The following is a 14672-nucleotide window of genomic DNA, read 5'->3' on the forward strand; positions in this document are numbered from 1 at the left end:
ACGGTTTCCGAATGGGAAGCATCTGTTCGTAGAGGTTTTTTGGCTCTGAGAAGCCTGAGTCTCATATAATTAGTGTAGCAGCAGCTGGGGCAGCTTAACTGTCAGTTAAATGTTACCATAGAAACAAGACTATTAGTGGCCCAGCCAGTCCTTTGCCGATTTAAAGGGACAGTTCGCCGCTTTAAAGGGACAGTTCGCCGCTTTAAAGGGACAGTTCGCCGCTTTAAAGGGACAGTTCCCCTCTTTAAAGGGACATTTCGCCGCTTTAAAATTTTAAATTTGAACGGCTTTGATGCCGTTTAGGATTGAATGCTTTTTCTTTAGGCCTTGCGAACCATTCCTGAGCAGCCGTGATTGGTTGAGCGATACGCACACTTTGGCAGGCCCCTTCTAAATTTCTTCAGAAATTTTCTAGTAACTACTTATTACTCACTTATAACTACTTATAACTTACTTATAACTGCTTATTACTTACTTATAACTACTTATAACTTACTTATAACTGCTTATAACTTACTTATAACTGCTTATAACTACAGGACCTTGTGAAAAAGAGGCCATACAAACCAGATGTAAAGGCATTTAGAAATTATGTTTAAGGACAAAGAATAAAACCAGCAAACAAACTGAACAGCAAAGCTTCCCGATCAATAAGTTCTCCCGTTAAACCTTCAGTTTATTGGCTGAAGCTGGAGCTCACGAGACGCCAGCGGCCGTTAAATAGAGTCCGCCAGGTGAAAGTGAATTATGAGCTTTTGGGCTTTCCAAACCTTTAAACAAACACATTTTCCAACAGCAGTTTTAAACCAGATAAAGTTGGTATTTGATTTATTTTCCCGTCTGAGGTTCAACAGACTGAAGGATTCCCCGTGAAACGCAGCAGGAGAGAATATTTCTGCTTCCTAATTTGAGTGATTCGAGGCGTGGACGGCGGCTGGAGAAGATTAAAGTGATAGCTTGTTAAAAATAGAAACGACTCCTGAAGAACGTGTTCTTCTTCTCAGGTTTAAAGGTGTGAAAATACGGGACGTGCTAAACAACATATATGTAAGTGAACCCCGTCCCAGCGGAGGAACGGCAGCGATCACACAAAGATGGGGGTATTAATTAGATGATGTAGGTGTACTTTATTTCTACTGCCCTTTACAGACGATCCTTACGGTGTACCAAAGTGCGTTACAGCAGGTGATAAATAAAGAGAAGAAGAAGTAAGAACAAATAAAAACAATAAAAGAACAGTGAAAGCAATAAAATACAACCAAAATAAATAAGATAAAATAAGATAAAAGTGTCATCATACTACTGGGTATTAAAAGCCATCCTAAATAAGCAGGTTTTTAGCCCAGATCTGAAGATGATGCAAACAGAACTCAATATATGATAAATACACCCGTGAAAAAGAGAGTGAACCCTCAGGATATGCACCATCTGGTCCTGATTAGGGCTTTAAAATACACCTTTACACCTTTTTATGAGAGAAATAAAGTAAAAAGCAGGAGAATTAAGTGCTTATGGGACAAAAAACACACTTGATGGAAGATTTATTGACGAGGAAACAGCCGATGCTTCTAGAGGCAGTCCTGGATTTACGCCCAGGGCGAACCATCCCGTGCCCCCCCCCCAAAAAAAAAAGACTTACCAACACAACAACACATTATATTATTTGTATTATTTTATTATATACAATCTTAAGTTAAGTTAAGTTGACTTTATTGATACCCGAAGGTAGATTGGTACCTGTTGACACACACACAGGGTCACACACTCAGAGACAGATGCCAGCCTGGAGCGGTGGGCAGCCATGAAAGCGCCCGGGGAGCATGGGGGTACGGTGCCTTGCTCAAGGGCACCTCAGCCGTGACAAGGAGGTGGACTGACACCCCTCCAGTTATCAGTTAAATACAAAAAAGTAGAAAAAGATGCCACATGTAGCTTACAAAATGCCATGCTAATGTTAGAAGTTATTTAAGTTAGCATATAGCTCATAGCAATAAAAATAATCCACAGTCAGGACTTCTTGTTGTGTTGCAAACACAAACCAGACCAGGTTGCCTTTGGGTGAAATCAGCTGCATGACATGATGCCTCAATTCTAATTCTAGTTCAGTAAAACTAAAAATCAAACACAGTCGTGGCTAATAGCAACATGTTAGCAAGAGGCTAACAGATAGCCTATAGCCTACGTCACTGATAGAAATCTGCATCCCTTTATCTTCTGCCCGTTTCTCCTCTTCTTCTCTTCTTCTCTTTCTAAACTGGGCACCTGATGGCTTCTTTGGTCTTTCACCATGATGATGATCCATGATGACTCCACAGTATTAGGGACTAAACTTAGACCCTCCAGAAAAACGCGGGCTAAATCCTGGATTTTGCGATTGAATATGCGGGTTTTTTATTGATTTTATGCCGTGAAATTGCGAGAAGTTGCGGAAACTTGCGAATTATGCAAAAAGTTGCAAAATATGCTGCTACTGAATGAAAAAGAGTCATTTTAAAGACCTCCTATGATAAACAAGCAACCTGGAACCAAGTTACTTCACAGAAGGTTTTTTTATTTTAACAAAAGCAGTTTCACAATACACACACACACACACGCACACACTTCTCTGTCTCATTCTGTTTCATTTATTCTTTATTTGGCCAATTTCAAGCTTGTACGCTACTCACCTCGTTTCTGGTAGCCCTCGCAATGGTTTTGGAGGTTGATGCCTCGGTGAACGTCAGCTGTCTGGCTTTCCTTTCCGCAGCTGCAGAAAGCATTTTCAAATGTTTCGCGCTGGTAAAGTGGCACGTCACCGACGATTTTCTTTTATGCTCCAACACACAGTTGCACGGGGTGCAGAATAGTTTCCCCCCGCTTTCGTGCAAGACATCGGGGTGCTGCTTTGCCCGGTGTTTGGCAGTAATGTGCGTCGGTAGGTGAGATCGATTAGCTTTTTTCATTTTGTCTCTCGTTAATTTTCGACATTTTTTTCTCTCCCCAACTTTATGCAGAAAAGTGCGGAGATTTTGAAATGAAGCGAATCCTGAATATTTCGCATGTTTTGCGTGGAAAATGTGATTATTGAGGTGAATATGCGGCTTTTTTGAAAAATATTGACCCCCGCATAAATCAGCGGTATTTTGCTGATTTTGCAATAAAATCAGCGATCGCAAAATCGCGTTTTTCTGGAGGGCCTATAAACTGCTCGCTCCCTATTGTATCTGTAGGAGTTATTCTTTCTTTCTTATTATTCTTTGTAAAAGGTGCTCAAAAACTAATGAAATTGTGCGAGCGCCACCTGCCAGTCGATGACATTAAAAAAATCTAAACTTTATATTTTTGGGAGTCGCTCGTTGACTCTGTAGCGCCCCCTACGGTGCTTAAAAATGGCCCCCGCATTGGGGTTAGTGTCGCGTGGGATGACGAAATTCGGTACACTCATTCATCATGCCCAGACGCACAAAAAAGTCTCATGCTGCCATGGTCCCACGTACACAGGAAGGCGGCCATTTTGAACTCAGTCTGAATGTGGACATATAAAATAGTGACATCCACCTATAGCGCCACCTGCTGGTGGTTGAAAACGTCTTGTTTTTTCCACACCTCGCATTTGATCGAACTCCTCCTACAGATTTAATGGTAATAGCTTCAAACTTGCCCAGGTTACTCTTAAGACATGGGGGGGGGGGTGGAATCAATGACAATGAGACGCCACTAACCTGACATGGAAATGAGCGGTAGTATAGAAAACTGGCGATCACTTGGGCTGTGTTCGAAACCGCCTACTGCATACTCATCGATCAGACAGTATGCAGAGCGTTTACCCACAATGCATTGCGCTCCTGCCCGAGCTGAAATCAGCCGGCCTGAAGCTGATTTCTCTTAAGCTCTAAACTCTGTAAACTTTAGCAACACCTGAAACATTTTCAGGTGAGAAAGTAGTCGTTTAGATCCCCAACGTGTTGAAAACCTGACAAAATACCGGCTGTTTACAAGTTTGTTCCCACGAATTCGGCGCTACTAAAGCTAGCCGCAGTGAGCAACGCACTTCCTGTTATTTTCACAAAATAAAACACCCGTTGCCTTTTATCACAGGGAAAGCCATTACCATACAATTGGTGCTTTTGTTTTGAAAACAGGAAGTGAACCTACCCTCGTTGCAGCTAGCTTGAAACTGCCGTTTTGACAGGAAATGACGATCGGCGACGTCACGTTACGTTGCATCTTGGGTAGTTTGAGTATGAGTAGTAACCTCATGATGCATACCCAACATTTAGGAGAATCTAGTATGCATCCGGGAACTTAAAAAAAAGTTAAAGTTAGTAGGAGTAGTAGGAGTAGTGGGCAGTTTCGAAACACAGCCAGAGATATCGCCCTGGGCGGTCGCCCACATTGCCCATAGCAATAACTGGATACTTGACTTCTGCAGGGATGTTAATAATTGTATCAGGTTGAGGTGAAAGAACTGATCAGACGACGTGTTTGATCATAGAAAAGTTTTTATTAAGCAACAGAAAGAAAGTGAGATCAGAGTCCGTCAGAGCGTCACCGATGTTTCCCCTTCAGCTGACGGAGCTGACGGAGCTGGGACAGAGGCCTTCAGGCCAAGGCACTGAGCGCCTCTCCATCCTCAGAACAGATAAAAACACATTTTAGGCACTTTAAGAGGAACTCACAGACTGGCTTTACAGGATTCTGGATGAAGAAGCTTCGACTCCAGCCGCTCAAACCGAGAGTTTCACCTTCGATTCCAACCAAGAATCGATCATCTGAAAGCTGGAGTTCAAAGAAAACATCTAAAGACCGACTGAACGTGATGAGGCAGCAGATTCAGGAGTTCAGTCAGAGACACGTTTAGTTTCGCTGCCTCTGAGAGCAGCAACGGGACGTTTGGACCGACGCCGCGGCGTTTCAATCGGCCCCCGGAGACGGTTTCCCCCGGAGACGGTTTCCCCCGGAGACGGTTTCCCTGGAGACGTTTGGCACGAAGCATTCTGAGCATCAGCAGCTACCGTCACCGCCGGAGAACCCGTCGCCATCATCGGCACGTTTCCCCCCAGGAGGCGGAGCCTGAGTCACACTGAGAGGCGTTTCACGGCCAGTTCTGTTCGACTGAAGCAGAGAGGAGGCCGTCCGGGGGCGGGGCTTAATGCTGGGGAGTGTGTAGCTCAAAAAGGCGGGGAGTGATGGCGCACGCCGTCTGGAGCTGGACCCCCCCCCCCCGACATCTGAGCTTCACAGCTTTTTGTGCAGCGGCGGCGGAAAGTAAGAGTCCCGAGCCGGATCAATGCGCCGCTGAAAATAGTCCCCAACAAACTCGTTGGGTCAGCGAGCGACACGGCGAGCAACGAGTCAGTCTACGTTTAAAAAAAGGAGGAAATTAAGAATGTTTTTAGGACTTTTAAGCCTTTTTTCTGCTTCTTGTTACCGCCGCTTCACCGTGAAACCAGAGGTCAGAGGAGTCCCTTCAAAGCTGCGTTCAGGGACACGCTGGCTGCTCTACGACAGCAGAGCTCAGACGGGAGGAAAACATCACAACATCTGTCAGGTGACCTTTCACATCAACTTGGTCCAAAACCGGCCGAGTTTTATTCATAAAAAAACTACTTCCCAGCAGCCTCTGAGGCCGGCGGTCCGAGCTCCCAGTGGCCTTGAACGCAGCACAATAAGAAAACCCTTTAAAAATGTCCTGAACCCTCAGCCCAGAGAATTAAATCACATAAAAAAACGAAGCCGGAGCCCTGAACCCGTTCAGTTAAAGGTAGAAGCCCCCCTCAGAAAGAAGCCCCGCCCCCTGACGGAGGCGACGGACCTATAGATCAGAGATGAAAAGCACAGTGGTGGCGGCCCGCTCCCGGGGGGACCCTCCTCCTTATCTACAGCTCGCCTCTCAGTGGCAGCCATCTTATCTCCGAGGCCAGACGAGCTCAGATGTTTACAGGATCCGTCTCAGAGGAAGGAGGCCGGGTGGAGGCCGGGTGGAGGCTGGGGTCACCGGGTGGAGGCCGGGGTCACCGGGTGGAGGCCGGGGTCAGGCTGGGGTCAGGCTGGGGTCACCGGGACGAGCTCCTCTCCTTGCTGACGCAGTCGTCCTGGCTGGTCGTGTCTCCGTTGGCCGTCATGTTGCAGGTGCGCCGCTTCTTCCTGCGGTGAGACATGGCGTCGGCCTCGGAGCCCGAGCCGGCCTGAGGGGGAGAACAGAAGCTGGTCAGAACCACGTCTAAAGAACCCAATCAGACACACATCTGTAACATCTGCCCAGGAACCAGGTCTCTCAGGGGAATCCCTCTGCTGTGTTTCACCCCATCAGAGCAGCTTCAGCCTGGAAGCTTCATGTGTTTCTGAGTCCCATCAGAGTTCAACCAGAATAAAAACGGCTCATTTTATCAGACCATGTAGCATCTGTAACATCTGCTGGTTAAACTGAGTCACTGTGCTGATAACAGACAATAAAACAGGAAGTAAGAGGCTTTATCAGGATTTCAGCTGCATTAAAATACAATTTATGGAAGGAGAGAAGCTAACAGATGCTAACACAGCTGGATGTTAGCCAGGAAGCTAACAGATTATATCACAAATGGATCTTAGCAAGAAAGACAACAGATGCTAACACAGCTGGATGTTAGCTAGAAAGCTAACAGATGTTAGCACAGCTGAATAAGCTAACAGCTGCTGTTCTTTAGTCCTGGTATCAGTATCAGGAGGTTTTTGGTCATTTCACTGAGGCTGAAAGCTGGTTCATCAGGTCAGTTTTTCTCTTTTTAACAGTTTTTATTGTAAAAGGTTCCTGATCAGACACTCGGCCCCTAAATACTCATGAGTTGCAGCCCTGGCATCAACAGTGTCAGTTAGTGCGAGAACACAGCCGGAACATTCCCGGAGAACCGAATCAAACCGAGCACTTTGGACAACGTGGGAACGCCGTCCGTTTGAAACAAGACAAACACGAACAGGAAGGAGCAGAAGGAGACGCGTGTTTCAGCACATACGTCAGAGTCCGAGTCGGACGAGCTGGAGGAGGAGGATGAAGAGTCACTGGAGCTGTCCGAGGCGATGCCCGTCGACTCCTGCAGGTCCACTTTGTCCGCCAGCACCGCCAGGTCCGGCCGCTCCTGCTTCAGGACGCTGAAAGCACAAATCCAGCCGGGTTTACCTCACCTGAAGCAGCTAATGCTAACAGCTAATGAAGGTGACGTACACCAGCTTCTAAGGAGTTATTGCTGTTCCTTTAGCAGCAGCTAACGCTAACAGCTTAGCTAATGAAGGTGACGTACACCAGCTTCTAAGGAGTTATTGCTGTTCCTTTAGCAGCAGCTAACGCTAACAGCTTAGCTAATGAAGATGACGTACACCAGCTTCTAAGAAGTTATTGCTGTTCCTTTAGCAGCAGCTAACGCTAACAGCTTAGCTAACGAAGATGACGTACACCAGCTTCTAAGGAGTTATTGCTGTTCCTTTAGCAGCAGCTAACGCTAACAGCTTAGCTAACGAAGATGACGTACACCAGCTTCTAAGGAGTTATTGCTGTTCCTTTAGCAGCAGCTAACGCTAACAGCTTAGCTAACGAAGGTGACGTACACCAACTAAGGAGTTATTGCTGTTCCTTTAGAAGCAGCTAACGCTAACAGCTTAGCTAATGAAGGTGACGTACACCAGCTTCTAAGGAGTTATTGCTGTTCCTTTAGCAGCAGCTAACGCTAACAGCTTAGCTAATGAAGGTGACGTACACCAGCTTCTAAGGAGTTATTGCTGTTCCTTTAGCAGCAGCTAACGCTAACAGCTTAGCTAATGAAGGTGACGTACACCAGCTTCTAAGGAGTTATTGCTGTTCCTTTAGCAGCAGCTAACGCTAACAGCTTAGCTAATGAAGGTGACGTACACCAGCTTCTAAGGAGTTATTGCTGTTCCTTTAGCAGCAGCTAACGCTAACAGCTTAGCTAATGAAGGTGACGTACACCAGCTTCTAAGGAGTTATTGCTGTTCCTTTAGCAGCAGCTAATGCTAACAGCTTAGCTAACGAAGGTGACGTACACCAGCTTCTAAGGAGTTATTGCTGTTCCTTTAGCAGCAGCTAACGCTAACAGCTTAGCTAACGAAGGTGACGTACACCAGCTTCTAAGGAGTTATTTTCTCCTTTAGCAGCAGCTAACGCTAACAGGAACTATCTGTATCTGTAGGAGAGCTGGAAGGTTGTTGGTCTGACTGCAGGAACAGCTTCATCGTGTCTGTGTTTACTTCATCAGGTGTAAACTTACCGATACCACTTCCTGGAGAGTTTGGGTCGTCCTCGGACAGTTTTGTGCCACACGATGGGAAAGTTTGTGGTGCTGGCGAAGTTCTGAGTGATGGCGATGGTCGTGTCCAGGTTGAGGACGACGTGCCACCATCCACCTGAGGACGAACACACAGCTGGTTAATGGAGCTGACCCAGCAGCCTCCTGTGGCGCCCACAGCCTGTCGGGTCTAAGTCCTGGAACTGAGCCACAGGGTTAATCCGACCTCACCATCAGCTCTGTTGGCACCGAGTAAAGGTCACATTGGTGACCTTTAACTTTTGTCAGTGCGGACTGAACACGTAGAGATTTCTGCTGGTTCATTGTTTCACTAATCAATCTGTTCACGTCAGGGATCAATAAAGGAGAGCTTCAACATGGATTCCCTATGGATCTGTGGCAGTTCAGCCCGGGATGTGGAGGTGAGGACAGCAGCGGCGTCAATTCAGCCAAAGCTAAGGTTTGGCAACGTCACTGAAGTCACATGACTACAGTATCAATCAATAAATATACAATAATCACCACAAAAGTCTGCTATGTAGCTTATCTGTGTGCAAATGCAGTCTCACTCACACCCGGCTAACATAACAATGGACTCGTCTCCATCTCCCTGTTAGCATTAACATTAGCATTAGCGGCGGAGGTGCTGAAGTGGACAGCCTCGTTAACAGCCTTCACTACCTGGTCCTCCTTCCTCCGCCGCAACATTGGACCCATCATCACCTGCCCTTTTTTTGGTGATAGATAAATCTAAAGTTTTTTGCTTTCTTTTCATATTTTACATTAATTAGCAAACAACAAATCCAGCTAATAACATCAGCTTCGACCTCCAGGCTCCGTCATCTCGTGGGAGGGGGGGGGGGGCTGGGAGATACCACATTTCAAAAGGGAAGATGATAAGATGATACTTAGATCAATTGATTGTGTTGTTCAGAATTTCATTTGTAGTTCATTTATATGTATTAAATAATAGAATAATCAATACAAATGGACACAGATTAATTCCATAAATTGTTTTGTTTTTTTTTTAAGTAAAAAATTAAAACAAACATTTACATTTTCCCCTGGAGCCAATTGACACCCATGGAGGGCAGGTGGACTGACCTGGCACGAACACCGTCTCTCCGGGCCCCTGCAGGATCTCCAGCGGCCTGAACTCGGCGGGCCAGCTGGGCTGCTGCGTGCGCGGGTACACCACCGTGAACCAGGTGATGGCCTCGTCCTGCTGGTTGCCGCCGTCCTCCCGGGTCACTTTGATCAGCTCCCGCGGCGTGTTGGTGGGGAACAGACACCACCGCTTGTGGCCCTGAACCAGCGCGTTCCAGGCGCTGGTGCCCAGCGGGTCGATGTGGATGCCGGTGCCGGAGCGGGACGGGCCCATCACGAACCACCTGCGGGGGGGTCGACATGAAACAGGTGACTCACTGACAGTCGGCCATGTTGGTTCTGACCCGTGTGAGAGCTGGGCTGTGTTCCAAACCGCATACTTCTCCTACTTCTCCTACTAAGCGGGAAGTTCCCGGATGCATACTAGATTCTCTGAAATGTTGGGTATGCATCATGAGGTTACTACTCATACTCAAACTACCCAAGATGCAACGTAACGTGACGTCGCCGATCGTCATTTCCTGTCAAAACGGCAGTTTCAAGCTAGCTACAACGAGGGTAGGTTCACTTCCTGTTTTCAAAACAAAAGCACCAATTGTATGGTAATGGCTTTCCCTATGACAAAAGGCAACGGGTATTTTATTTTGTGAAAATAACAGGAAGTGCGTTAGCTCACTGCGGCTAGCTTTAGTAGCGCCGAATTCGTGGGAACAAAATTGTAAACAGCCGGTATTTTGTCAGGTTTTCAACACGTTGGGGATCTAAACGACTACTTTCTCTCCTGAAAACGTTTCAAATGTTGCTAAAGTTTACAGAGTTTAGAGCTTAAGGGAAATCAGCTTCAGGCCGGCTGATTTCGGCTCGGGCAGGAGCGAAATGCATTGTGGGTAAACGCTCTGCATACTGTCTGATCAATGAGTATGTAGTATGGAAGTATGTAGTATGTAGTATGGAAGTATGTAGAAAGTAGTATGTAGTATGCGGTATGGTAGTATGGTAGTATGTTAGTATGTAGTATGCAGTATGTAGTATGGTAGTATGTAGTATGCAGTATGTAGTATGCAGTATGGTAGTATGTAGTATGCAGTATGCAGTTTCGAACACAGCCCTGGAGACGGCGGGCGCACCTGTACGGCGGCCGGCGCTTCTCCCCGGCGAACTGGAACAGGTCGTCCCTGAAGAACACGGGCACCTGGTAGTCCTCCAGCAGCTTGCGCCGCTTGGCGTGTTCACCGTAGCTGCTGTCGAAGATGTAGAGCGGGCTGTCGTCCTTGGTGGACTCCAGGTACTCCATGTAATACTTCATCTTCATCTTCACGGAGTAGCCGTCGTTGTCCTCGCCACATTTGAACTTCTGGTTGCGGTACTTGCGTTTGAGGCGCTCCATGGTCCATTTCTCCCGGGCGGGCCAGGTTTCCTGGCAGTTGAGCAGGACCACGGGTTTGTAGGGCCGCTCGAAGCGCTGGATGAACTCTTCGGGGCTGAGACGGAGGGTGTCCACGCGCTCCACGTTGTCCTGAAACACAACACACACTTTTAGTTCAGTTTTCATCCTGCAGCCTGAGTCACGTAAAGCTGGTTCGGATCAGGACATTTTAAACTTTTTTTGGTTTGTTTTCATGGGAGAGAAAAAAAATCCCAAACAGGAAACAGCTGGTTTAGAACCAGAATCAGACCCACAAACTGTCCTGATCAGCTAAAATTCAATGGGAAAATCGATTGAAAAGGGAAAAATCGATTGAAAAGCAAGTACAGATTACAAGTACCATTTTGAAAATGCCATAAAAGCTGTATATTTGACACAACGGCAGTTTACGTTTTAGGAAGACTACATCTCAGCTGAGGTGTCTCTCTCAAAAATTGATACTGCACCAATTCCTCGAACAAATGTCTCTCATGTCCAAAATATCTGCCCGATCGGGACAAATTTTACTTCTAAATGTATTTTTGTCCTCTTTCACACAAAGTCACACTCATTGAGCTCTGCGTCACAGATTTATCACAGATCGCCTCTTGAGTGCAGAGATTCCGCCCTCCAGCTGACATTCCGCCCATTATAAACGCCTGAAATCATCAAATTCAGGTGAAAAATTATTTTAAAACTTTTACCTTTCGAACAGCGACCATTTGTTCTAGACAGTCGAGCGCAGTCAAAATTATAGTGCAATTTTAAGAAGCCATAGTGAGCGTACATGTCAGAGACACAGACGAGCCGCACCTGCTCCTGTTACCGGGGCAACGCCTTGTTAGCCTGCTCTGTTCAAAGACTGCTGATGAGGGCAGAGCCAAGATGGCTGCCCTGTTATAACAGCTTCATGTTATAAATCTGATCTGCGTTTCTCCTTTAAACTGATAGTGAGGGGAAGCTTGAAAATACCCACAATGCAATGGGAAAATGCATTGAAAAGCACTTACCGAGGCCATTTTTTAAATGCCATAAAAGCTGTATTTAAAACAGGACCTTGATAAAAATGACATAAATGTCTTCATCAGACTTGTCTTATGAATTTTGGGACTAGTAGAGGTGCAAAATTCAATGGGAAAAATCGATTGAAAAGCACTTAACAAGTCCCAAAATGCCAAAAACTGCCCTATTTTTGAGTTCTCATAACTCAGCCATACAGATCTCATTTACCTGTTCTGTAAAATATGTTAAAAGCTGTGAGAAAGGAAGGAATTTACCTCATATATATGTATGTGTATAAGGAATATATAAGCCATGCTCAACACCTTCTGAACCCTAAAATATGGAAATAACACGATTTCTCTCAGACTTCCTGGAATCTTTAAAATGTCCTGATCAGCAGTTCTGCAGCTTCCTGAAGCTCTCTCAAAGTTTCTCTTTGGACATTTTCTGCTTCTTCACTCATCTTCAGTCCAGTCCTTGTACCTGAGCATCTTCAGAGGACAGTGTTTTTTATTTGTTCAGCCACTTAACTCTGAGCTATGAACCATTCAGGCAGGAAAAAGGCTCCTAACTCAAGGGATGAACCAGTGTTGTGTCCAATTTAGCAAAGAAGCCGTTTTAAACTGGATCTTTAGGCACTTTGTTCCCAGCAGCCTGTCACAGAGACACATCATTTGTTCCCATTTCTTTAGCTGCATCTGTGATAAACAGCTTCATAGTTTCAACTTTTTTGTACATTTACGTTTAAAACTGCTTTCAGTTACCAAAAGAGTCAAATTAATATAAGAAATTCAGTTAAAAAAAAATCCTAATCCCAAAACAATTAATGTTATCACGTCTAAAAGTAGGAAAAAAAACAGACAATAATAAGAATTATATGTTATTCAACATCAAGAAAAAGTAAATAAGATTAATTTTAAAGCTTAAAAAAGGAATATAAGATATAATCTAATGACTAATTATGGAACAATTAATATAAATGAAATGATTAAACTGTTTTATGCCACCAGAAATGAATAATCTAGAAGCTCTTTGTGGGTTTTAGACAGGATTATACGCTATTTTTGCCTCCCTTGATATCTATGCGTCCAATGTAAACCGTGCAGACCGAAGTGCAGACCGAGCAGTCCCCTGCTTCCGAGCAGCAAACACCGTAACAGGCGCGGCTGTCGCTAGGTGGCTGGACGCATTGATATCAAGGGAGGCAAAAATAGCGCCAAGCGATGTGAGGTCTGACTTTTTCCTGGAGAACCATTTTGTGATGCAAATGTATTACTCTGGTGAACGCATATTGTTCTGAGAAGCAAGATGCTTTATTTTTCTAGCCCCAGCCAACTAGCCGGACTACCTTCATCAACACCAAAACGAGGCTGGAACTCTGCTCACAGGACGCAGCAGGGGGTAAGAAGATGTTCAGAAATGATGCTGCTGATATGGGATGTTACACAGCTTCATGTCAGAAGAGGCGAACTGTCCCTTTAACCCATAAGAACCCAGACCCATTTCTACTTCAATGAAAATTAAGGGGGTCATAACACAGACTAAATAGACCACGTTTCTTTCAAAATACCACCCCCCACTGTCAGAGATCTGTAATGTGACACATATGTCACATTGGGCGTTAAGAAGCTGGATAATTTCTCCATCAAGGGAAATTATGGGAGACATAAAACCGAGTAAACAGACTATATAGAACACATTTCTGACATTTCTCAAAATAACACTCCCTTGTGTCAATGGGTGTTAAATGGTTTTAAATCTTTCCTTTAGCAACCAAAAACAAGCCATTTAAATTTGCCTAGCTCTGCCCGTAGTGCTAACCTGGCACACAGACATCTGGGAAGTGTTATTATGGGAAGACTAATTCACATGACCTGTCACATGACCCACCAGGATGTTAAGTAAGGGTAACTCTGGCAATTCATGAGTTGAAATCAAGGATAAAGTTTTTATGGAATTTTCCAGAACATTTAAAGGGCGTGTGACACCTGTGTCACAGTGGGTTCTTATGGGTTAAGGTCTAATGATGACACCAACCTATTTTGAAAGCAGGATACTTTTGATTTTATTTCACAGAGAAAATGGTTGCAGTTCGAGCTTGCATATGTAATTGCAGAGAAGTTATGTTGTGTCACTTAAATAAATATAACACTCAATCATTATAGTTTTCATTTAGTGTCCTGATGTGTTTTTGACCTATTCCACCAATTTATTAATGATAATCCAAATTATATACAGATAATGACCATAGTAGTCATTCTAGTAGTTGCAGAATTCTGGTAGACCGAGTGTTAAACTGAATTCTCGGGGTGTAACAGGTAACAGAATGTGTTGCGACACCGGCTCCTGCATTGTGTGTGTACGTGACAAGCTGCACTTCTTCCATGAGCTAGCTTAGCTTAGCTTCTCGGCTATGTTGACAGTTTACCTTTACGGTGCGAGGAGACAGATCGAAAGTGTCATGATAACCGTGTTTTATCCAGTCTAATGAGTCCTTCAGCTCGGGTCTGGCGCTCCGTTTCGCCTCTTTAATCCTCTTCTTACTTTTATGGTTCATTCCTCCTCCCGTGTGAGCAGCTAGCTAAGCTATCGAGCTAACCTGGTTAGCTGCGCTTTACGTACAGCACAAAACTTAAATTATCTGACAAAAAACGCCACAGCGGGTGATATGTTGAGGGCCTAAAAACTCACAGCTGCTAATGTGAAATAAGTTTAAAACCCTGACTGGTCTGTAAAGTTTGGAACAAAGCTAGCAGGGGCAGCTAGCTAGCTGACAGCGGTTCACATAATGCTTTTGCAACTGATTACACAATTAGTACCCGCCCCCCTGCCATTGGGTGGGAGCTGAAGGAAGACTGGGAGCTGATTGGCTGGAGAGTATCAAGTAACAAAGCGCTGGTTGG

At 45.2% G+C, this 14672-nt stretch overlaps 1 protein-coding gene across 1 annotated transcript; it reads right to left on the reverse strand.

Moving 5' to 3' along the window:
• Positions 1 to 4463: 4463 nt before the first annotated feature.
• On the reverse strand, positions 4464 to 14571 carry jmjd6 (jumonji domain containing 6, arginine demethylase and lysine hydroxylase). Its single transcript, XM_075454441.1, has 6 exons — positions 14198 to 14571; positions 10490 to 10878; positions 9360 to 9646; positions 8238 to 8373; positions 6972 to 7107; positions 4464 to 6167 (listed from the first exon to the last, which is right to left on the reverse strand). The coding sequence occupies exons 1-6, from the start codon at positions 14324 to 14326 to the stop codon at positions 6036 to 6038; spliced, it is 1209 nt and encodes a 402-aa protein (XP_075310556.1). The 5' UTR covers positions 14327 to 14571; the 3' UTR covers positions 4464 to 6035.
• Positions 14572 to 14672: the final 101 nt, after the last annotated feature.

The sequence above is a fragment of the Odontesthes bonariensis genome, chromosome 21, assembly GCF_027942865.1.
Source record: "Odontesthes bonariensis isolate fOdoBon6 chromosome 21, fOdoBon6.hap1, whole genome shotgun sequence".
In the NCBI taxonomy this organism is placed as follows: Eukaryota; Metazoa; Chordata; class Actinopteri; order Atheriniformes; family Atherinopsidae; genus Odontesthes; species Odontesthes bonariensis.

Coding starts and splice junctions, on each gene's coding strand:
- jmjd6 (XM_075454441.1), bottom strand. CDS start 14,326: ATGAACCATAAAAGTAAGAAGAGGATTAAAGAGGCGAAACGGAGCGCC. Junction 7,108..8,237: donor CTCTCCAGGAAGTGGTATCG/GTAAGTTTACAC, acceptor TTGTGCTTTCAG/CGTCCTGAAGCAGGAGCGGC. Junction 6,168..6,971: donor CGTCCGACTCGGACTCTGAC/GTATGTGCTGAA, acceptor TCTCCCCCTCAG/GCCGGCTCGGGCTCCGAGGC.